At 37.7% G+C, this 25,177-nt stretch overlaps 1 protein-coding gene and 1 long non-coding RNA gene across 3 annotated transcripts; both read left to right on the top strand.

Annotated features, from left to right (window-relative positions):
* Positions 1 to 2,270: 2,270 nt before the first annotated feature.
* LOC131690345 (peptide methionine sulfoxide reductase-like) lies at positions 2,271 to 3,403 on the top strand. Of its 2 annotated transcripts, none has more exons than XM_058976051.1 (4): positions 2,271 to 2,559; positions 2,624 to 2,787; positions 2,845 to 3,102; positions 3,161 to 3,403. In XM_058976051.1, exons 1-4 carry the CDS (start codon positions 2,557 to 2,559, stop codon positions 3,366 to 3,368), a joined length of 633 nt encoding a protein of 210 aa, XP_058832034.1. In that variant the 5' UTR covers positions 2,271 to 2,556; the 3' UTR covers positions 3,369 to 3,403. The 2 variants fall into 2 exon arrangements, with proteins under 2 accessions (XP_058832034.1, XP_058832033.1); XM_058976050.1 differs by having other exon boundaries at positions 2,273 to 2,559; positions 2,842 to 3,102.
* A 10,004-nt stretch (positions 3,404 to 13,407) lies between these two features.
* On the top strand, positions 13,408 to 23,546 carry LOC131690348 (uncharacterized). Its single transcript, XR_009305569.1, has 2 exons — positions 13,408 to 13,653; positions 22,922 to 23,546. It is a non-coding gene; the product is annotated as an uncharacterized LOC131690348 (long non-coding RNA).
* The last annotated feature ends 1,631 nt before the right edge of the window (positions 23,547 to 25,177 follow it).

Here is a 25,177-nt window from a genome sequence, read left to right as displayed (position 1 = left end):
AATATTTCGTCCGAACTGAATGAATGTTCAATCTGAATTGCTATTAAGGTTCAACTGAGAAAACTTGGGAAAGCGCCCATCTTGGAAAGCGAAAAAAGCAGTTTTTTCACACCGTTGTAAAAATCTTCATGAAAATAAGTCAATTTTATTCGGGGCATTTGTTAGAGTACTATTGAGTCATGAAGATTTTTCCAACGGTGTCTTGATATTCCTTTATGGTATTCCTTAACCATCGTAACCTATAATTCCAAATTCACGGAAAACCTTTTTTTTAAATCATCATAAAGGTATTGTCTATTCCGAGATAAACTAGTATTTCGTCGATTTGTTGATATATGTTTCAAACATCAGAGCGAACGAAACAAAAATAAACGTCAAATCGTTTTTCGCTTGCACTAATGCAAAGTAGGCGCGTGATTCGGCGCATGGCTGATATGTCACGATGTGGATTTTAGAAAAGATTCGCAATACTCGAAAGTAAACGTTTCTCGGTTGCTCAATAAGTCACAAACAATAATCAGCTGGGATTTGTAAACAAAAACTGGACTTAACTGAACCAACAATAAACGTGACCACTGGCTGAGAAACACGAGGGGAATAAAATCGATAGAAGTCAGGATCAAATTGCACGTCATTAGAACTCAATAACCGGCCAAACGACCGTAAAATTTATGAAATTAAATATGTTGGGGTTCCCCGGGACCACCAAAGGTTGCAAAATGTTGCCATAGAAACGATTTTAGTAGCTATCTGCAGGTTTCAATGTAATATGTATTTAATGAACTATATCTGATGGTTTTAAACAATCACTTTGCACGTGTGATAAACGTCTTCAATAGTATAAAAATTTACCCCAAAAACTTGCAGACAAATTTCCGACCTACATTTAACTTTAGTAAAGTCTTCAAATATTAACCTTTCATCGCGACTACACATATTTTTCAGACAAAGAGCTATTTTTTCGCAAATCAGTTGATAAGTTGATCTTAGTATGAGTGGTTTTGTGCACGCGCCTGTATACGTCGCAAATTTGTGCACGAGCTCGCTCTTATCGGTAGCTAGTTGTTTGTTCCCGTTGCCTCAAATGTATTAGTCAGGACAGTCCTCATCATTACTTGCAAAACAGGAAAATCATGCTGTCACATCGTGTTACATGACATTGAATTGAGTGCAATCGGAAGATTCCGCGCCTCAAACTGCACTGCACTGCACTATTTTGCATAGGTATCTGGAAACACGACACCGATTGTAGTAACCTGGCCTAGTAACAATTTACTACGTGTTGATTTAGGAAAGGGACGAGGGGTTCAAGAATCGTGTGCCACATGCAACGCTATTAGCGTCGTCTCGCGTTATTCCACTTGAGAGATAGGAAAAGTGACGAAACGGCGATGACGAACGGCTTGCTATGATCGTGGTGAGGAATTTCATTCATACTGCAACTTTGAAAGCGATTTGAGGACTTGTTTTTGGGCGGAATTTCAGGAAATTGGTATTTTCCGATTCCTTGCGATGAGTAGAGTGTACCGATGGCGCTTTCGAGGTAGATTATCTAAGGATGACAAATTTTCCCGAATTCGTGGGTTTTTTGGACACCACCCTAATGTCAACATCTATTTTTATCCTCAGACTTGGTTCCGTATGAAAATGTTGCTAATTGATATCGGAAATCTAAGTATAAAGATAGTTTTAAATGACTTGATGCCGGCTGTCTCGGTACTATACAGCACAGCAACACTATCTATCGCCAGCTGAGTATACGGTTTGTTTTGACTCGTTCGTCTTTACTTGAACCTCATTCACCACGCGCCGTACGTTTTTCTTGTTTTTGTTGTAGCGTGAGAAAAACGTGACAGGTAGATCGGAACGAACATTTTTGCGGAATGCGTTTTTTTGATCCTTTCAAATTACTCAGCCTTGTTAAGGAAATCATGTAGAAAAGCTAAATATGAAAAATCGCTCAATTGAATTTTTTTTTGCATCTTTAGAAAGCTGTCATATTTCCAAATTCAATTACATAAGTCTGGAGATATTTGGACAATTTATAATGTCCAAAATATGGGTCCAAAGATAAAAATGAATGACTTAGAAGCAACCTGTCGGATTGTTTTGTTTCGGTCTCTCTCCTTGTGGTTTACTCCAACCACATGAAGTACTCTCTCATACTAAAGTACGCAGCTTTTGAATGTTTGCAGCTGTTTGTTGGTATAGTGGTTTAAGCATGTGTTCACGTTCACTAACATCGTTCAATATTTCGTGTGTGGGTTTTACAGGTTTTTCACCTCTCGTTCTCGTCACCAAAAAGATAGAAAATTTGACTATCAGAAAGCATAGTCTCTTCAGATTAGAAATAACACAAATATTTTTAAAATAATTGTCAATGACATTGGTTTCATAAAATAACATCGAGCAGTTTGGATTTCTATGAACCACGAGTATATCAATGGGAAAATGTTACCAATACCAGTGTTTGTACGGCGAAGCAGACAGCTTAACTCACTAGTATATTAAAGTTTAAGATAGTTTAGTTCATTATCATTATCAGTTCCCGTTATAATGGTAGGTAGTTTTAAAAAATTATAAAAAATTCCCTTTCTGATACGAGACAGTTTATGTTCTGCAGCAGAAACAACCATTGCACCATGTGGATACTCCGTACGAAAAAGCTACCTTTGGAATGGGTTGTTACTGGGCTCCGGACTCCTTGTTTGGGGCAACCAAAGGTGTATTGCGAACTTGTGTAGGCTACGCAGGCGTAACAACAGAAACTCAAAGTGATATTCAGGAGTACGATCTTATACCTAGAGCAGATACAGCTCAATAAACACGATCATTTTTCAGAAGGGATCTAACCGAAGTAATTGAGATTCACTATGATCCGGAGAAGATAACATACTCAGATTTGCTAGAGTTATTCTGGAATAATAGTGAGTATAGAGTGGTGGCAAAACTGAAGCGGGAGTATATGTCGGTGATAATGTACCACAATGAAGAGCAGCGCCAATCAGCGGAAATCAGCAAGGCCATCCGGCAAGCTAAGGACGGAGACGAATTGATTGCTACCGAAATTGTCCCTGCCAGTGAGTTCCATCCAGCTCAAAGGTAATAGCAATAAAGCTACTGCAAATGCCTGGTCAAGATTGACATGTTTCTATTTTAGCCATAATCAAAAGTACCGCTTGCAAGGACATGTTGATATAACCCAAGGTTTAGGACTGACCCCGGATTTGTTGATGACCTCACATGTTGCGGCACGTCTCAACGGCTATCTAGCTGGATTAGGAGGTTTGGAACAGTTCGAAGCGGAGGCTGACTATTTGGGGCTCACAGAAGCACAAATTCAATACGTAAAAAACTATCTTTCGTAGTTTTTACCATCCTTATATAAATTAAAAGATCTTTCGTCAACCGAAATTATAGTTTTCAATTTATTTTTACAATATAATAAATGACTAATTATTATCCTTCGGGCAGTTGCACTGAGCGCACCACTTACGTATCTTCTGTCAGTTTCTTCAAGATTTGCTAATTATCACCGATTATTGTTCAGATTACTTTCCAACTTTTGTATGTGTTAAAATATTTTCCCAAAAATCGAACGATGTAAACAGATATGCCGAATTCCTTTGTTCGCGTGATAAGATTTTGCACAATTGCCTACTCCATCTTCGTACACATGTGGCTCAACATTTGACAGCGTCCTGGCCTAGGGCATTGCTCAATAAAACATTGAGGTCATTGATTTGCGATTATCGAGAGTAAATTAGCATCGCAATCAAGGTAGGGAAACACCGAAAAGGATGATATGTATTTCTGGCTATCCTAAGCTATTTGGATGATCTTCGTATTGCCTCTGCTCTTTAAACATATAGAAGTGTTACTTATACTACAGTGGAGATTGACTCACATAACATGTGCTCTTTGAATAGTGTTAGTTAAGAAGCACAAACCGAACGGGAGTTTTGGGAGGGGATAATCTACCATCTTGCATTCAACATGTATTCTTGCATGCAATGAAATTTTCAGTATTGGAAGTGTAGTAGGTTTACTGTACCCTAATTCATCTTAGCCCCTCTATTAATCTCACGCATAAATATTATAGTTAGAGCAGCGAATGCAATTTTTCTTTTTGCGAGTATTATTCTAAAATTATCAATGTTTGCCATCTGAGTAATATGTTCTTGTTTCTTTATAAGCGATTCATTAAGATTTTTAGATGGAGCACTACGCCTTTGATCACTGAAAATTTCTCCATTATTCGCCCAACAGGTGTTTCATTAAAGAAAAGCTTATAAGCTATGCAAAGCTTTTTATGCTAGCTTTTAAAAAAGTAATTGTATTGAGTTTATTTATTATTTCTTGCCACATATTTAAAATAAATTAGTCAAAGAAGACATTTAAGTAATCCCAACAAACAATTTAACTGGATAATTGCTTGAACAGCTCTTGTTCAGCTTATTTTCCTGTATCAAAGGCATGTTCAGCTTTCGTTGTTGTTGTTGGAAATTTTGGGATATTTGGGAATTTTTGGAAAAATAGTTTCGAATTTAGGTAAACAAGACGCAAAGTGTTGATTCATATTTCGCAGCTGTAAGCCTTTAGGTCGATTATACTAAAGAGTGAGTTGTTATTATTATTGTTTATTAGGGGTTTTCGCCCATGAAATAAAGATGAGTTACAATTAAAAGATATTACAATTCATTTCGTTTGAAGTGATTTTCACTTGGTGTTGGAGTCAGCTGCTGTCTAGGTTGATTTAGGCAGCGGGAAGCCTTTCCAGCACTCCGTCAGGGTGTGGCAGAAGGTCGACATTTGAGGGGGTCAGTCGCGGTGTCCTAGAAGATGGTGTCTTGTAGAAAGCTGGCTGATAGATAGATGGACATCTCCTGGGAGTCTGGCAGAGGGCCTACGTTATCCGTGTTATTGTTTAAAAACGGTCATATAGGCCGGCGTCCTTTAGGAAGAGGAGAAGTGCCTCCTCCCGATCCGGATCGTTAGACACCCTCCTGTTTCGGTCCCGTCAGGTCGTATACTGACGCCGTAGGTCCTCCAGTTCTCAGCAGTCGTTCGACGGTGTGCCGGGTGTTCCAGGAGGCACATTCTGGGATGGGCTCGCTGGCCACGGTGTGTGCGTGTGTTACTCGGGTGCACCACACGCGGAGTCGGGAGAGTCTGGCTGTCTCGGTCGATCCAGATCTCTGCCGATGAGTGCCTATCGGTCGACGTTTGTATTACCCTTGATGCCGCTGTGGTTCGGAACCTAACAGACGGTAACCAGTGGGTATCGGATTGTCTCGATGGCCCGGGTAACCTATCCTATCAGGGCCGTCGGGATTTACTCGTGCGTTAGTGAGAGCGACGGCTGTAGGCGGCTGTGGACTTTGGCGTGAAGGTCATGGGGAAGACTTCGAGTCTGCTTTATTGCTGAGCGAATGCGGCTGGTAGGGCTTTGTCGGCGGATTCGAATTGGCAGCTTTTTTTTCCGCGATTTCCTCGGGGTCAGTAATGGTGGAATTGTTATAGCCGTCTTCACAGCTCCGTGATTGAGGAGTTCGCGTGGATACCGTCCGTGAAATTCCTTCAGCTGGTTTCTTTAGCCGCTTGCATTGTTCCGGCATTGCGGAGCGTTCTGAAGTTATCCGCTCGTTGGTCCCGAATGGAGTGATCGGGGCGGTGTGTTTTGTATGATGCGGAACGCTCTCTGGCGAGCTTTTATGGCAGCGGCCATTTCCGGAATACACCAGTGTACGACACGGTGTGGTGGTATTTGTTCGGGGGATGGTTTCTTTCGCTGCGTTGGCAATAGTTTCAGAAAGTTCGACCAGCGAATACGTACGGTCTCGATCAAGGTGGGACTGTATGGCAGCGTCGTAAGCATCCCAGTCGGCGTTCTCGTATAGCAAACATCTTCTGGATGACCAGCGGACGGGCCGGTGCAGAGGAAAGGGTTTTCCCCTAAAGCTGTTGCCTTTAGTCCCGGTGTGTGGAGCGTAGGTTTCTGGAGTTGGCTCTTAAGCTGGGCGATCTCGTCGCGAAGCAGCTGTATAGTTCAGTCCTTGACATCATTTTCGGGTTAAGACGTTCTCCAACCGCCTCGGCGCATGTCCGGGTGGGAACTCTGAGACTGACTAGAGCTCGTGCTTCGGGGAATGATATCCCTCTGTTCGTTTTGATTCTAACGATTAACTGCTCCTTTTCGAATGTGAGACAGCTCTGATCCCTGGCGGAGTGGCTCCCCAGGCAATTGACGCATTTACTCGGTCCTTTGCAAGGGTTTTCTCATGATATTTCGTGTTCCTGATGGCTGCAGTTTTTTCTACCATATCCGTACCTGCCAGAACGGTGGCACTGCATCGGAGAGTACTTTCTTAGCGCGATTTTTATCATTCCTATGTCTATAAATTCCGGAAGATCCGAGCCAGATAATGCTAGAACCAAGAGGGGGTGTTCGTTGGAGTGCGGTCAACCTTCTTTCAGCGGACTTTTATCAGACCCTGATCCTTTAGGCCTTCGCGTATTATCTCGTATTATTCTTGGTGTCGATATCAAAAATTAAACCATGAGTTTTGTTGATGTGTGGGTGGTCGACGATTGTCACCTTGGTAGCGATAGCGTGCTGGGTGATACGGGTTAGTTTCTCGTAGATCCACATAGATGACGTCCGCAGCACGTATTACGATTCACGTAGCCTTGGTTGTCTTATTCTGGTCTTCACTGATGGCGTTCTTGAGTGTCAGAAAAATCTCAAAGGAATTTTCCGGTAAACTAGGGCAATTCCCTTGGTCATCCTTTACGACCCGTAGGACCAGTGTTTGCTGATCGATTTCGTCGCCGTTATTTAGAAATTGGGGTATTCAGTGGCACAGAGAGGGTTCTCCCGGGGGTGGGGGGCGTCCATCGCCTACCTCTTTTGGTGTGATTTTTAAGGTTGCCTTTGTTTCAACACCGCTAGCGTCCCTCGGCAGAAATGGCGTCTGGTCGGCGTCATTTTGGCAAACCGTTTTGTATTAGATTGTTTTGCACGTAACCTGTTCGCTATCTGACACGAAATCTTGCAGTTAAAATTTTTAATTACACGTAAAATCTTTAGTCACACGCGGCTATCGCTCGCTTTTAGCAACGAGATAAAAACCCTTCGTGGGACATCCCGCACCGGGAGTCGACGGTCCGATGTGCGGAGTAAGACACTATTTAGTTTTTCTATACGCCTTTTTCTTCCTTTCTTTCACTCGCGGCGACAAATTAATCCACTAGAATGTAAAATTGTGTTTTATGATTTAGGGAACTACTTTACGATCGCAAGTCATGAGCCAGTTTACAAGGCATGAACGGATCCACGAATAACATTCCGAGTTCCATGAAATAGTTCATGAGAACGTCAAGACTGTTCATGTTTTGTGTTTTAATTCAAAACCACCATCAAGATGTAATAAATCATGAATCAGTCACATTGTATAGTTCGACCGTAAACAATGCAGATTAATGGATATAACCACGATTCAACAGTTGGTTGATGAGTAATATTCATAAAGTTGTAAACTAGTTCCCGGGCAGAAAAACAATTGTTGACTGTTATATAAGACCAAATTAAGAACATGTACCTGCACATAGGATCATTGAACGACATTTTGACGTCAAAAGAGAAATTTTAGCTACATCATCTTCAGCCATTGAGTGCGGCATCTCACCCGCAGTTGTGAAGCGTCATCTATCCCATTTTCAGTGTTCATGATCAGAATGTCTTCTAAACAGATACTATCTAACTGATACATGATTTACACCAAAAAAACAAAATTTAAACACGGCATTGAAAATTTTTGGTACTCCGCGAAGGATAAGGATTGGTTTGCATCTCCAGTATTGTAGTTCACCTTTGAATTCCATTTTATCGTAGTAACGAGATATACGAGGCATCTCTCCCGACGCAGCAACTCTCCCGAAATTACTTTATTCGACCGTCAGTAAAGGGGAGTTTGAGACTTATGTTGGTCGTGATGATTTGCTACTGGAAGAAGAAAAGTACTGTTCGAACCACATGTATATGTTCAAATCATTGAAACGACCATAAATTTGTTTACAATAATTTTTCGAAATAAGCACTGTAATTTTAAATTAAAGTCCCAAAAAGCCGATTTCCGTCAATAAAAACTCGACATTTCATGCATTTTTAAGACATTTAGCATCAAAAATCTAAAATCAATTAAATTAGCTACGGAATTTGCGCTTCGTCTCATCAGAATCCAACACTAACTTAGTGACAGGACAAAGCCAGCGCCAGAATAACGCTAGCTCCAAAAAACGAAAACATTCTTTGTGTTCTGAGCAAACCCCTGGTCCTACATTATTGTCGGATTGTGATGAGACTAAGTCGAAACGCAAATACCATAACTAATTTAGTTATAAGTTTTGTGCCTTTCACGCGCAAAAGTGGTTTTAAACAGTGTGGAGAAAATATAGTTTTTGACCTATTTTTTCTCTACTATCAAGAAATATAGCACGGTACAGAATCAATTCCTGAAGTTTCATGTATTCCCCCTTCGAAAAAAATATTGTTCCGGCTTACATGGGAATATCATATGTGATCGGATAATTCGAGTTATATTTCCGGAGTCATAAACCCGATCCATACTAAATTTTCTGGCAGTATAAGGGGATAATATTGTTTTAATTTTGTGAAAATCGGCCCAACCATCTCCGAGAAACTGATGCGAGTTTGTAACCTATTAGGGTGCTGCAAGTGACCAAAGAGACTGCAGAAGGGGGGTTCTTGATGGTGGGTGCAATGCGGTTTTATACTTTTCATTTGTTGCTTGGTTTGCAAAAATCAATTCAATCATCATCCATAATTTGAACCCTTTTATGCCCAACTTTTTCTATGGTTTCAAAACTATTTTTTCTTAGAAATGGTGGGGTCGAGAAACACGAAATGCCATTTTTCATAAAGATCAAATTGATAAGTTTTATTAGTTTTCAATATAGCAACATAACGAAGATATATAAAAAATTCATTTTCCTTCTTCAACGTAAACTGCATCTGGCAGCACTGTTCCATCGAAATCCAATCAGATTAATTGCAATAACTGTTCTAGAGCTGATCCCTGTAACTGTTAATACTTAAATGAAAGGCAATGGTCACATTTATTAACCTTACTTGAGCAAATCGTGCCTCAATCAAAAGTTACAGCAATTTAAAAATGTTGTTGTCCATAAACATGGCCATGAAGGGGTAATATGTTCGAAATCCGGGACTTCCGGAATTGTCGCTACTGAACAATATTCAAGGAATTCTGAATTCAAAGAATCCTTAATTGGCGATCAGTGATCTAGATAAACAAATCGAAGTAATTCGATGTGTATTTCAATAAAAATTTTAACCTCTGAGGTATTAGGGTTGCATCAGATTATCAGATTCCTGTGTGACCTTACTAACCAACCGATAACTCCGGTACCAAAAGTCAGATCTGAGAAACAGGTGTGACATTAACTTGAAACTTGGCAAGTTCAGCGGGGGCATCAAGAAACGTGATCGGTGACCAATGTGGTCGAAGCTACTTTGATTGATCATTAGTGATCTAGACCCACATATCCAAGTAATATTACATATATTCTAATATGTAGCACATCATTTAGCCATTGTGGCGGTACCAGTTTATAGGGGAATTTGCTGTGTGATCGCACTCTTCAACCCGTAACTCCGGAACCGGAAGTCCGATCAATAAAAAATTAAATAGCAACTTAAATAGATGGGAGACAAAGTTTCATTTGAGACAAAGTTTGTGCAAATTGGTCCTGCCATCTCTGAGCAACAGAGGTGACATTATTTGCCACATACACAAATATCTTCCGATCTCGTCGAACTGAGTCGAAAAACTTCGGTTAAAAAATCATTGTTTGGAGCTATTACAAAACCGCTGTATATTAAAAAGCAAAAAGTGAACAATATTTTAAATTTTGTTTAGGAAATATAGCTTCATCTAGAAATTGCAGCTGACATTAAAAATTATGGGTGTGTTATGTAGTTTAAATGAATTCAAAATTGTTCGAATAATCGAGTCAATGTCTCCAGATTGTCGGTTCACCAACAATCGAGTCCATTTCGAGATTTGTCCTGTAAGCATGCGTCTACTCAATTTTTCAAGTAAGGACCTGATGCCATATTACTCTATTTCGAAAACTAAATTCAAATATTTTAACTAGTTTTTTGCATATGTTCATTCCGAAACCTGACTTTTTTCAATTTCATTGAACTGAGTCGAATGACCTTGGTTAAAAAATCAATGTTTGGAGCTATTGCATGACCTTTCTGTATAAAAAAGCAAATATTTTTAATTTTGTTTAGGAAATATAGATTCTTCCAGGAATTGCAGCTAACATTAAAAATTATGGGTGTGTAATGTAGTTCAAATGGAACCAAAATTGCTCAAATAATCGAGTCAATCCCGATCAGAACATCATAACAGAAAGCTATCAAATTTATATCTCATGTTGATATAAATTACTCGCTGTGTTATCTTTATGATGTACCGATCAGGAATGCAAGAAAGCTTATATCAAGATTATATTTTCTGGTGCTATCATCGGATTAATAATATGATATTAATGTATGCGTACAACGATGATGTTACTGTAAGTTATATATTCTTTCACAGTTATCTTTGAACGCTAACGGTTACACAAATGACAGTATATTTGCTTATACACTGAGGTCTCTTTTTATGCGTCGTAATTCAACTTTTTAAAGCGAATTTTCTAAGTTTTTGATTTTTTTGATTTGGATTTTCAAAATTTCGCGTTTTGAGTATGGACAAGTTTTAGATGCAATTGGTCGGAGACAGTGGCGGATCCAGGTGGAGGGTCTTGGGGGTCCGGACCCCCCCCCCCGAAAATTTTTAACATCTTGATAATTTTCAAAAAAGCTTCTTTTTTAAATTCATTCTAAGTTCAAAATTTTTGCAAACCAGATTCGATTACCAAAACTGATTTTAATTAAATGAGGATATTACATATTACGTATTGTACAATGAACATTTTAAAGTCGAAATTTTGGACCCCCTCCGAAATATTTTTCTGGATCCGCTCCTGGTCGGAGAACTTGTCAGTGAGGTGTTTGATTGACTTACTTGGTTACAGTTGGATTAAGAGATGACATTGCCTATTTTCTGAGACACTCGTCTGACACATAACTTCGAGTAGGAGGCGTACGATTTAAATGTTAAAACCACTATCATAACAAGCTTTGGAATCTTGAAGTTATCAAAGAACTCTTCTAAAGATTATAATTTTCCTATAAAACTTATTTCGAAAAATATGCAGGAAGTATCAAGCAGTCCAGATGAAATAAATATACGCGAATTGAAATCAAAAAGCATCTTAAAACTAGTTTTCATGGCTTAGTCTAATGATGAGTATATAATTAATTTTCCTCTAATCTATGCTGCATATTGCGAAAACGTATTTTCGGGTTACAAAAAACTATCTGATATATTATACTAATCTCCAAAATTTTCGTAGTGTATTTTGAGGATCTTGTTAAGACTTTCAGTGCGATTTCTCCAATTTATGCAAGTTTTTATGAACACTTAAACCTTATCCAGTTTGTGGCTTTCTAGTTTGTGCGTTTTTTAAATTTTTAAACTATCGCAACTTTTTTATTTTATCCTCCGCATAAAAAGTGTTTGAGTTTACATGAGTATATTTAATGGTTGAACTGGCAAGTGATTTGAATGCGTTTTAGATAATCCTTGAAATATCTAAAAACTTTAATGCAAAAATATTGTTAATTTCCTCCTTAAAATTTAATCAAATTTGGAAAAAAATGTGTAACAGAAATAACATGAAATATTCAAGAATCCGTCCCATCGAACAAACATCAACAATTTCTCGAATTTTCTCATAAATCTGTTATATTCGCAGTTGATAGATATAACTTCTGTGAAAGATTTGCATTTCTAGCAATTTATTGGGTGCGAGATAATTGTACTGGTTTGTTTAGTCTTTCCCATATCAAAAATGCCAATAACAAATCCCCAAAAGAGACTTATTTTGAAACCTAAAAACACATTTGTTGCTTTGAATCTATGCGGAATCCTAAATAAGATTTCTCGTATTCTCCGTAAAATAATGTGCGTAAAATATCCGCTCAATGTTACCATGTCGCATCGACATTATTTCTAAAAACCACGTAAAACACGTTAACGTACAAGAGAAGCGCCAAAGCGCACTATTTAGAATCTAAAAATAGCCCCTCTGTCCTAATCTGAAAAGATATTATAAAGCTATTCAGTCTATCGTCATATAGATAGCTGTATTGGTGAGTAAAACTTCATAAAAACAAAGCGTATGGCACCAGGAAAACAAAGAGCACTTAGGCTTGGGCAAAGTTCAATGTGTGTGTTCTGGAAACGTCTTCTGCATCTATAATCGTTTCGCCCTTGACGGAAGCGTGGAAAATTATGCTAACTTTAAACATCAGTCGAAAACAACGTCGTTGGTTCATGCAGGAAACTTCCCCATCAAACTCAGAATACCCAGGTTCAAAGCGGCAATATCGACAAATAATAATCTGCATGTCATATATTCACAATAACAATCTGCCAGCAAGTATGCAAGTATTTGGCAATGCTATAAAAGCTTTTGATGCATGAAGCTTTTTGCTCCCAAAGCAAAAAGCGCCTTAATGTATGCTTTATTTTTCTCGTATTCTATTTTTAGACACGCACGCTAAAATCGTTGATATTATACAATAAGTAATACAGGCTATGTTGGGGTCAATTATGCTATCTCATGTTGTTATGATCGTGTTATATTGCTATCAACGTTTGTTATAAATGTGATATTCGTAGAGAATTTTTTGTTAGAATTTTTGTTATTTTAACACCTAACGGTTTCTGCTTTATAACAAAATTTGATAGGAAATTTTTCGTAACAAAATATCAGCATGAGTTATAATTGTGTTATTTCCTCCTGGTCGGGATGTCTCCAGATTGTTGGTTTACCAACAGTCGAGTTCATTTCCTAGGATAATCGAATCTGTCCTGTAATAAGATTGATAAGCATGCGTCTACTCAATATTCCAAATAACGACCTGATGCAATATTACTCCATTTTGAAAACTTAAATAAAACATTTGAACTAGTTGCATGAATATTTTTTTCATGAAAACCGATAATATAAAATATCTCATAATCATGGTCATATAGGTACATATTTTTCCGGATAAGCAAAGCCCTACCGTACCCACAATCGCTCGGTACACTTTTGATTCGACGAAGCAATTCGCACATTCATCCAGTAACAGGCAGTATTCATCCATTTATGGTTGTATAAGTGTAAACACGGAGTCGCAAAGAGCATTACGCGTATATACCTTACCGAAGTTTTTTCCGATTCTAGTCTACATCAACCTTCCCTTGCTCCATTCATCGTTCGGTCGGCGCCTCGATAGATAGTACGTACTCGCGTAGTCCGCTCGCAACCCTCTTCCTATTTTTTAGAATTTTTGCTTTTGAATAAAAACAGTACTGACTCGATCAGGAAACTAGTGCTAAAATCTAATATTAGACGTTGTAACCGAACTATTTGCATTTTTTCATACAAACAAACACCTCAAAAACCCAAAATGTGCAAGTGCATAGCTGGAAGCGTTGTCTGCTGGTAAGTAGGTTATATTAATCATAATAGGTGTGTTCCGTCCGGTACATGTTTCGTCTTTGGAAAGGGGATGAATGTTCTACGCATCAAATATCCCATTCTTTGGATTGTTGAGTTTGACGATTTATTCTTATATTGTTAATGCTGATCGGCTGCATTGGTTTAATTGATGTTAATAAAAATAATCTACAAAATTTTGTTTTATTGCGTCAACATATTTTTTTTAAATAGCGAAAAAAAAATCATTCAAATTGATTCAAATAATCTCACATAGTTTGTAAAACAGAAACCAGCTCGTATAATAATCTGCTCAAGATCTCAATTGAAGGAAAGGAAATTTCAACGAGTAAAAGACTGTTTACATGATGTTATAAAATCAAGTGCCGTGAGATGAGGATATTAGCTGCAAACATTCTCTCCTCGGGCTCACCTAAAAGCAAATAATGGTAGAATGCGACAAAGCGCTGTACGAGATGCTTGCTATCGTTCATTTACGGTGGACGCTTAATGTCGGTTAAATTAACAGTGCCAGCCAAAAGTAGGCCAATGCTATGTCAATCGATCTGTCCTTAGTCACAAAAGCTCACGCATACAAAATAATAAACTATATTCACCTGTACTGTTCATTTTAAAAAGTATCACTTATAGTGGACCAACAGTTCGAAACCATAAACACTGCAATATTCCTCGGTTGCAAAAGTCAGCAAATATAGGGTCTACGAGTTCTAGATTTTATGTGTGAACATTCTGTAACATTCTCTATTGCGGAATTTGCTTTACAAGCTCATTAGCCTTTCGTCCTTTCTCCCTGCAGCGATGCGTTCGATGTCAACTGCTTTGTACCGTGTTAGTGATTTGAAAATGTTGATCAACTATTTGAACATTTTCAAATTTGAGAATCAATTCTGTTCCAGTTCTGAACACATTCAACCAACTGTGTAGTCGCAGATGCGGTGGCAATGCGCATACTGTCTAGATTGCTGTACAGAATCACGTCGTGTTGGATTTGACCTTGCCGAAAACCGTCGTGAGATGCTAGTTGCAAAAAATAAGTTGGATAGTTTGTTGACCTCTCTTGTTTTGTATTCCTCAGTACGGCAGAGCTAGAAGTTTAGAATTGAACCTCTCAAACGATTCTAAGCTATTTTAATCACACTTAAATATAACTTCCGAGTAAGGAGATGAACGTGAAACCTATGTAAAGGTGATGGTTTCTATCGTAAACTAGTAGATTTTTTGAATCTATAATCAACTCTTGTTATGAGTTAAGATGGTCTGAAGTATGCATATAAAAAACGAACGAATAACAATTTTATCTATCGTGTCAGTTTTAATCTATAATAATGACTCACCTACATTACATTTCTACAAAATTTGCTGCATTTTTTACTGATGCACGCGATGGTGTTAGCAGCAGTGAAAGCGGAGTGGGAAATCTACTGCCACACCCTCGTAAATGGGCACTGGGACCAGTCCGACTGGCGCCGCCGATCGTCTCATCTCGTTTTGTCAGTATGTCCACCGTAACACTTAGCATGACGTCAGCGTGATATAGTATGCTATCGCTAAAAAGACTGGAAAGCGTGTGGGGAATACGATATCCCGGAATAGAAACTGTTGGCCTTGATGGCTGGCAAAAAGATTAAGAGAGCTCGCGCATTTGTCGCTTGTTGCGGATCCATCAAAATTCTGCTAGCAATATTATTTTTTCGCCGACAATATAATATTCATTTGGTGAGGAATATCTATTTGGTACAGCAATGACCCGCTTTTCTTAACCAGCCAATTATTTTCAATTGATAACATCGGGAAAAATCTTGGCGCTTCATTTTTCTATCCGACATATCTCAGTGTATCAAAAATTGTCCGTAAATGGATTGCTCGCATGTGCAGTTGTACGTTGAACACACTAAGTTAAAGAATAGTTAAGGTTTTAATTCTTATTTATTTATGAACACAAATAACTCCTTGATTCTACCAAGACATTAAATATGGGAAAAAATCATTCAACTGTAATAAAAATTAATAAAACAAATATCTCTTCTTAAATTAATGTCAAAAAATTGTCTGTACATGACAAGAAATCCAAATGAACTGACTTTTAATATAAAATCAATACCTGGTATGAACACCTTTTGCTGCAATTGTGCTCTGCAAAGGTCTTTTCATCGAGGAAACCAGTTTTTGGGTTGTTTCAGGTGAAATTTTCTGCCATTCTTCAATTAGAACCTTGTTCAACTAGTTCTTGTTTTAAATCGGATTTTTCGCTCAAGATGATCCCGCAAACTTTCTATGAGATTAAGGTTCGGTGTTTGGGGAGGATATAGGAGCTTGGGATCATTATCCTGAACAAAGCGTTCTTTTAAATTGTTCTTTAAAATGTCAAGATACATGGCGCATGAATCTATCCATAAGATTCCATAAATGTCAAGTTTCCAGAATCACTTGCACTGAATACACCCCAATCCATAGCATGACCACCGCCATGCTTTACTGTCGGCCGCAGATTTTTCGGACTTAACTCAGTATTTGGTTTGCGACACACACTAACTAATCCGTCAGTCCAGAAATTATTGAATTTGTTTTTATCCGTGAATAGAACGTTGTTCCAAAAATCCTCTGGTTCTACCACATATTTTTGGGCGTATTCCAACAGGGTGAGGGTGAAATATAGCATAGTATTCCAACAGCTTTTTGATATTTTTAACAGAAATTAACGATTTTTTTACGCGCGATGCATCCTCGATATCCTTTATCGTGGATGGCATTATATATTGTTTGGGGGTTAACTTTTAAAATGCCATAGTATGTGAATGTGACAATCTGTAAGCTGCGGTTTGCGAACTCATCTCAGAGCAGTCTCAAGAGATTTTATTTTCTTGAAGCTCTGAAGTACATACTGCACCGAAGATCGTGGGTGATTCACAGTTCCTGCAATTTCGGACAGGCTTTTACCATCTTCCTCTAAGTCAACAATCAGTTTTCGTATAGCCAGCGGAATTTAACTGTGAGAATCGGCCATTATACCGACAAAATTATCTAAAATCTTTAAATCACCCGAAAAAACTAAAAAAAGGATTTTAGCTAGAATGCTGTAAAAATCACCAGAAAGTTATTCTAGAGGACACGATGCAAGTAATAATTTCTGCCTGTTTGACACATATTTGTTTACCTCACAATGTTTTGAAACAAACGTAAGTGTAAAGACAATTTTATGATGTCGGTTTCGTTACTTTTTTGAAGGTCGGAAATATTTTAACAAAACAAAACGAATCTGAAAGGAGCGTTCGCCTAACACATTTTTCCAATGATTTATTATTGAAGTAAATGCTGTACGGACAATTTTTTGATACAATGTAAAATTAAAGAACCTTTTAACAATTCCAAATGATCAGGTTACAGAACATATGAACTCTAGACACCTATAAGTGCTAAAATCATAGTTTAGCAGAACCTTCCAACATGTTATTGCATACCTTCCAATCATCGAAACGGTCTGAATCGTTCCAGATAGACTTGTTCTCTAAGAATATGAAGATGTTGAAAAATGGCGTTCTCCATTTTGCTCTTGTACGTCAGTATCGGTTTTTAGGAGCATTCAGAGATTTTTTGTATTAAGAATTATAAAAATAGCCATCCAATATGATAAAAAATTTAAACATAGGAAAAAAACTAAAAAAAAATAAGAAAAATAGAAAAATGAAGTAAATAGGGTGTACATATGTGTGCAGAATTGAATGGCGCAATTAGATTGTGTGAACAATGTCTCATTCTAAAGTTATGTACTTAAAAATAACTAAAATCTGGGGGCCCTATTATTGAAGAAATGAGTAACATGCTTCAAATTACATTTGATAAAAATAAAAAAGTATCAATTCGCAGAAATGATTAATTTCAGCGTATCATGTTTTAATCCAATGTGTCTAAAAAGCCAGTGAGAAGGTAACGAAATATTTGAAGGCTACAAATATATTTGCCTGTATTTCTCTTAAATTCATCCACAAAATGTAATCCGTAGCTAGTAGGTTCGTAACAGAATTTAAACGTGGTAATGTGATCTAAGTGGTCACATAGCATTGTTTAAAGAGGAACAGTATCATACCTACAATCAAAAATGAATAACTGGTTGTAGTCCACCATTCGAACTTAGCTATTAAGACCAGCTCTTAGCATAAAAACTGGAAACTAACGCATGATAATAATCACAATAACACCTCCCAACTTTTGTATTTTGCACTGGATGAAATCGGAAGTGCATGTGCCAAGGATTCGTTTGACTACTCCATTTGACCATGCATTACTGATGGCGTGATATTACACGATAGTTCAACTGCGGAAACTTATCTTTTTTGCATAGTTCAACTTTGTTGGCGTAATGAAACTCGACGCAATCGACTCCCAACTTCGAGAAAAGTTACGTTCTCTATCTACGTACGTTTTGTTTAAAACATACGTTGACAGATAGTCAAATCTTTCTATTCTTATATTCATATTGGCATATTCGTTTTTGACAGTGCACTACACCGGTGTAGTCGGTGCTACACTCATTCAAACTTGGGTGTAATCAGTCTATCTCTTTCTTTGCACTACACCGGTGTACAGTGGCGCAGCCAAGGGGGGGTTTCGGGGGTTAAAACCCCCTCCATACCAAAATATTTAAATTGAAGAAAAAAAAGTTTGATGCTGACTAGTTTATTAAATATTCAAATAATAATTTTAGATGTTTATTATCTGTTCATTACATTGAGAACCTAATGTTTCCAACGTTACAGATTAAATGTCATCAATAGACCAGCCACCATTTTTGAAAAATCTAAGATTTACGTCAAAACCCCCTCCAAACCAAATTTCTGGCTACGCCACTGCCGGTGTAGCCCCAAGAAAAAACGAAAACGCCATAATAATAATAATAAATTTGCGAGAACTAGACCCTAAACCAGTCGCTTTTTACAAACTGCTTGTGCTGTAAACATAACATGGTTGCTATACAGCAACAGAAGATCAAACAAACAAAGAAGTGTTGCTGAAGAAATTATTTTTTGCCGCTTCGAGGGGTAACACAATGAACTAGTAACTGACGGTAAACTACTCGGATACTTTTTCTTCAGAAGATTGCATGAAGTTTCAGGTCGTGTCGTTGGTAAAAATGTCGAAAAAATCGCATGAATTTGTAAAAGATAATCACAGTAGGCCCCATACGCTGCACAGTTCTCGAGCAAGGTGCTTAGAGGGGGAAAGAGGGTAACAGTGGAACTATGAAAACAATACGCTTTCATAGTTCCACTGTTACCCTCTTTCCCCTAAGATACGAATCACCTGGCAGTAACTAGGTGGGGAGTGAGGTAAGCGTGCAGCAAGCTGCGGATTAGAAAAATGACGGCGTACAACTTTGTTTACATACTGAAATCCAAGCAAACATGCATGGGGATGTAGTAAACAATGTTGTTAGCTGTCATTTCTAGAACCAACATGGCTGATCGGCGATTTCGAGGATCGTATCACCTGAGAATAAAAGCTCCTTGGTTCTCGAGATTTCCTCTTCTGACGGATAATCAAAATATTGAGCTCTCTATAACACGTAATAATTGTCATTACATTGTTTCTTGATATCTGTAACAATTCTATAGATTGTCTTTTTTCCGTGTAGAATCAAGTTCCAAGAGTTTCTATTGCTGATTTTGTGGCACGAAAACTATCGCGCCCTTAATGCACTCAAGAAACATGTGCGGAATTCTCACGTTAGTTGGTGTAATAACGTTTTCGTTTTGACATTAGTGCAGCACCAGAGCGACGAGCGAAAGAGATAGACTGATTATACCCATATTGAGAGAAAGTAATCAATGGTATACCGGTGCGGATTCAGTGTAAAAACGAACGTTGAATTATAACAGGGCGATAAGTTTTGTAATAGTTCTCTTGTGTAGTATACAAAACCTTCGATAACAAAACATTGCATTGTAACATTACTAATAGCATTTTCGTGCACTACACCGGTGTAGTCCAACCAAAGCCCTTATATACATCGTTGCCAATATTCCAGATTTATCTGGAATCTTCCAGATTTTTCCTAACTGAACATTTTTCCAGATTTTTTAAATTTTGCCAGATTTTTCCAGATATTCTGAATTCTACGTTAAACCCCAGAAGGAATGCCATTATGACAGATTTATCTGGCACAGCTAGAGTTTTTTTAAGCCTTTAGCAGAAAGGTGAACCTCTCATTCTACCAGATTTATAAATTATAGAGATTGTTACACACAATTTTTGGAAATCTGGGTCATATTTTCCAAAACAAAAATCGATTAATGTTCTATGAAGACCAAAATGTATGCCAAATTTCGATGACTTTGAGCTCGCTGTCAAGTAACAGATTTTTCCAGACTTTTTTATTTGAACTGCCGGATTTTCTTTGAAAAATAGTGGCAACCCTGCTTATATAGGAAGATCCTAGCATACGTCAAGACAAAAACTACCACTGTGCTCGTATGTGTGATAGTTTCTAAAGGCGAATGGTAGCGTTTACGTCATCAACACCACGTTTTACAGGTTGTCTCTGTTCACTATCATTAATAGTTTTTACGCATGTCGATCATGTCATAATCTCTGAACTATTGTAAAATAGCAGTTATTTGTCCGCGAGACTCTCCTTTGACACTTTTGTAGAAGATCTATAGATATTTACCCCTACGGAAGTGTCGTCACTTATTACATATGGCCGAGCGTCTGGTGGTCTAAGGCCCGATTTCTTCACCATTGTTCAAATTTTCAACCAAATATACCGGTGCGATAAACCTGGTTTAAACATTAAGCGAGGGTAAAGAAATCCATTCTGAGACGTTTACACTAGAGCTCCTGAACGTGGGACACTCAGTAGAAGAAGCCGAGGAGGATCAAAACTGAGGAGCCCTTTGCTAGTGAAATCATACCGTTAGAGATTTAGCAACAATATGTTATACATACACGAAAGAAAGAATATTTTTGCCAGTTCCCTAACTGTATAGTTTCGGTAACAATGGACTGTTTCAACTCACACAGGTTTCCCCTAAACTACTCATTTACCGGAGTTTTACCGGAGTAGTTGTTAAACATTGTCTGGCACGTAAACTAAGTAACAATTTAAACCAACACACGGCATTATTAGTGGCATTGTGCAGGTTTTTTTTAAGTCAGTTAATATAATACCGATCCATGAAGCAGAAAAAATTCTCGACAAACATATGATTACGGCTTAAAAGCCATCTGTCAAAATTCATTTTTAAAGGTAATTCTGGACAAACTGTTACTCGCCAATCACAGATGTTGGTAGTAAACAAAAAAGAAAAGTTTTCTCTTTCATTAACTGCTATGAACTGTGTTTAGCCAGTAACGGTTTGTCCGGAATTTCCTTTCAACGAGAATTTTGACAGTTGACTTTTAAGCCGTAATCATATGTTTGTCGAGAATTGGTCGCGAATTATCACGATCTGTTATCTCAGTCAATGAAACCCCAATACCGCTGTAGCCGAGAACAGCGCGAATGCAATTCTAATTAATCCATGCACTGTGAAGTGAATTATGATTGAACCGATAAGAGAAGGGTATAAAGAACAAAAGAACCAATATTAATCCACCTAATGATGCTGTTACATGCCTGTCTTAAAATACAATCAATCGGCTGATAATACAAGCAGTATCTATTTTATAATCTAAATATTTCTAAAGTAATTGACATATAAAAATATAAATCCAAAGATTCCCAACACATATATGCATGAGTATATAGGTATTATAATTGATATTGGATTACGGTTACTCTCTATTTAATGAAATAATCAGGGTTTTCAGAAAACGTCTGAAGTCGACCGTGATATATTGACTGACAACCAATTATCAAGATACGCAATACTAAAATTTGATAAGGTTTATTTATACTTAATTTAAGCACTTCCTCCAGGTTCTAACCATCGAATCTGGTTAATGAAAACTATCGAATCTGGTTAATTAAAAGAAGGGTGCTTTAGTTGACCACTGATGAATTCTATATACACTCAAGTTTTTTTACGCGGTTTTTTTACGCGGATTTTGAAATTTACGCGGTTTTCATTTACGCGGATTTTGAAATTTACGCGGTTTTCATTTACGCGGTTTTTGAAATTTACGCGGTTTTCATTTACGCGGATTTTGGAATTTACGCGGTATCCATCAACGAGGTTCCCTTTAACGCGATTTTTTAAATTTAAGTGGTCTTCATTTACGCGGATTTTGAAATTTATGTGGTTTTCATTTACGCGGATTTCGAAATTTACGCGGTTTTCATTTACGCGGATTTTGAAATTTACGCGGTTTTCATTTACGCGGTTTTTGAAATTTACGCGGTTTTCATTTACGCGGATTTTGGAATTTACGCGGTATCCATCAACGAGGTTCCCTTTAACGCGATTTTTTAAATTTAAGTGGTCTTCATTTACGCGGATTTTGAAATTTATGTGGTTTTCATTTACGCGGATTTCGAAATTTACGCGGTTTTCATTTACGCGGATTTTGAAATTTACGCGGTTTTCATTTACGCGGATTTTGAAATTTGCGCGGTTTTCATGTACGCGGCCTTTATCCCCCGCGTAAAAAAAACCTGAGTGTATAATTCTATGAATTTTGATAACCATATTAATAGTTTTGATATAAAGCTGGAGGTAGTTTGTATGGGTATTTCACGTGTGACAGCTATTTTTTAAATTCGATTATAGAGGTTTTAATCTTAGGGTCATTCTCCTTTACAGCACTTATTAACATATACCTTTGGAATCGACAATATGATTCACAATAAATTTAGCAGCGGAGAATGCACTATTCCTACATTTCGTTCACAATCCACATTTCAAACACACATACACTCATATGTATTCCAGTCTCGTCAAACTAAGCCTTATAGTACCTATAACACAAATCTTTCTATTAAATGGTTAAAATAGGAGGTATTACGTAGCTGTTTATGTATGCGATGAAAGCAAAAGCCAGTGGATAAAAAGTCTTCATCAATGAAAAATTCGTTAAACACGCACAACCCATATTACAGTTCCCGTAATCCATACCCAAAAACAGGTCACGACAAACCGAGAACCGAGCTGTCTCAACCGAGAAGTTTGAATTAGTTCACGTACGCCAATATTGCGTCACTATTCAAATAAATTTGTTTAAACACCTGTATAACGAATCCGCTCGCGCTGTCTTCAGAACTTTCCTCAACGACAATTCAACTAATTGTTTCTTCTAAACATCTTTTCCATACTTCCAGCTGCTGCCAGTGCGCCATGAGCGTATTCATCTCGCTGCTGTTTGTGGGCATACTGCTCGCGGCGGCCATTGCCGCCGGGATCTACTTTGGAGTGCTGAACGTCGACGACAAAGCCCCGGAGCTGTCGGAGTTTGTGCACAAAACTGGCGACTCGATCAAGGATGCCGTCAAAGATAAGCTCAACTAAGTGACTAAGCGACAGGAAGGTGTCAGCGGGGGAGTTTTGAATCTCTACAAATGAACATTTAGATCTGGATATACCTTTGTATTTATATACATAAAAGCCATCAACTGGATTACATTAGCTAGATTTTTTTTAAACCATGAGAGGCGAATTTTAGCGCGTATTAGAATATACAAAAAAATGCAAATCAGATCCATGTGCTTTAACAGCTAAAAATACAGCAGCGGGTTTCTATATGAAACCTATTTGCATAAGTACAATAACAATGAATAGATTATAACCAAAATAAAAACAAACCATAAACTGCAGATAAAACAATCTCCGTCGAACAACAAAATTCAAATCGAAAAGTGGCTTGATAAGTGTGAACTATGCAACATATGTAAATATGATTTCGAGTATTTATGTTCTTAAAATATAATAATTTATGTATACTATTGATTCGGATGCATTTAAAATATACATCACTATTGTATGACATCAATGAGAAAAGACTTCCTTTTTGGCTATTTTTGACGGTGATAGTGTGTACATATTCAAATTAAATCCGAACCATGTCGTTGATCACTAACGTTACTGAACCTGTACAATCAGATATACAGTAAGCATTCCTTAGTTGACGGGAAGTTGTTTGCTTCAAGTCATTATAGTAAATCAATAAGTTTAACAGTTACTTTCTCAAAGATGACGGTTTATAACAAACGCGATGAAACTTTTGCGATTGACTATTCGCACCGTCGTCCGTAAAGCGTAAATATGACTGAAAACGGTCCTCAATTCAAGACAAATACATACTACAAAAATTGCAGTACTAATAGAATTTAAGAATTAATTTCTGCAACAATTTCTAGTAGGATTCTCATCAAAGTATGTGGCATTTCTTCATTAGAAACATAAGCACGATTCCGTCGGAATCCAAAACAACTCATAATCGTGAGCAAAAGTTCAGAAACTTGAAAAGTTTTCCGTCCAGGTCCTACGGAAAATTCCTCCAGAATACCGTGAGCAGCATACAGCCTGCATCCTTAAAATCACTCTATACAATTCCCGAGAATATACTTAGTCGGATCTATCGGAATGCTGAAAAAGATTCAGTTAGAACCTTGAAAACTAAATAAAAATGCTCCACTAAAACTTTGAACAGGATTCTGTTAGCATCTTTAGCAAGATAACGTTAAAATAGTGAAAAAGATTCCTCCAAATTCCGGAGAAAACTTCGATTACAATCTTTGGAAGTACAGCTAAGATTCGTTTGTTGTGCCTCAGTCTCTCTCTCTCTTTCCAAGTAATTAATTTGATTCGCTAGTTGGAATGACTGACCGAAGCAAAATATTGAGTAAAATGGGAAGTTAGTATTTTGAATGAATCTGTTCGCATCTCTAACCGTTGTCAGCTTGATTGCCAAAGTGAATTTGACATAAGATTTTGACATTGGGATGATTTTTAACTGGACAATTGTTCGACTAAAATTCACCTAAAAAGCGTCCAACCAGCGAATTACAACTGTAAAGGGAGTCCCACATAAAATTGCATCACGTAAAAAACGCTGTAGAAAATTACTTCCTTTTCCAATATTTTTCAAACTTTCAGATAATGCAATATAACCTTGAATATAACCCATTAGTAAGCTATTTATTTCATTCAACTTCAATTCCATAAACGTACACTCAGACCTTACACTTAACTCAACTCATTAGGTTCTGCACAACATCTGGCTGCAGTTTCTTCGGTAACCTATTTTTTCTTCATATCTTCTTCAGATTTGACCTCCTTGGGATGCTTCCGTAGTGCCTGCTTCTTAATTGCCCTGTATTTTTCGATGGGCTTTAGCTCCGGTGCGTTGGGGGGTTCATGTCCTTAGGTACGAAAGTGACCCCGTTGGCTTCGTACCAACTCCAGCACAACATTTGAATAGTGGCACGAAGCTAGGTCCGGCCAGAAGATTGTAGGGCCCTGGTGTTTCTTCGACACAGGAAACAGATGCTTCTGTAGATATTCCTTGAGGTAGACCTCTTCGATTATAGTCTTATAGTTACGGTAGTCACGAACGGCACACTCCATTTGCCACATGA

The sequence above is a fragment of the Topomyia yanbarensis genome, chromosome 3 (assembly GCF_030247195.1).
Source record: "Topomyia yanbarensis strain Yona2022 chromosome 3, ASM3024719v1, whole genome shotgun sequence".
NCBI lineage: Eukaryota > Metazoa > Arthropoda > Insecta > Diptera > Culicidae > Topomyia > Topomyia yanbarensis.
The sequence above is the reverse complement of the archived record's forward strand: the minus strand, read 5'-3'. Positions and strand labels throughout refer to the sequence as shown.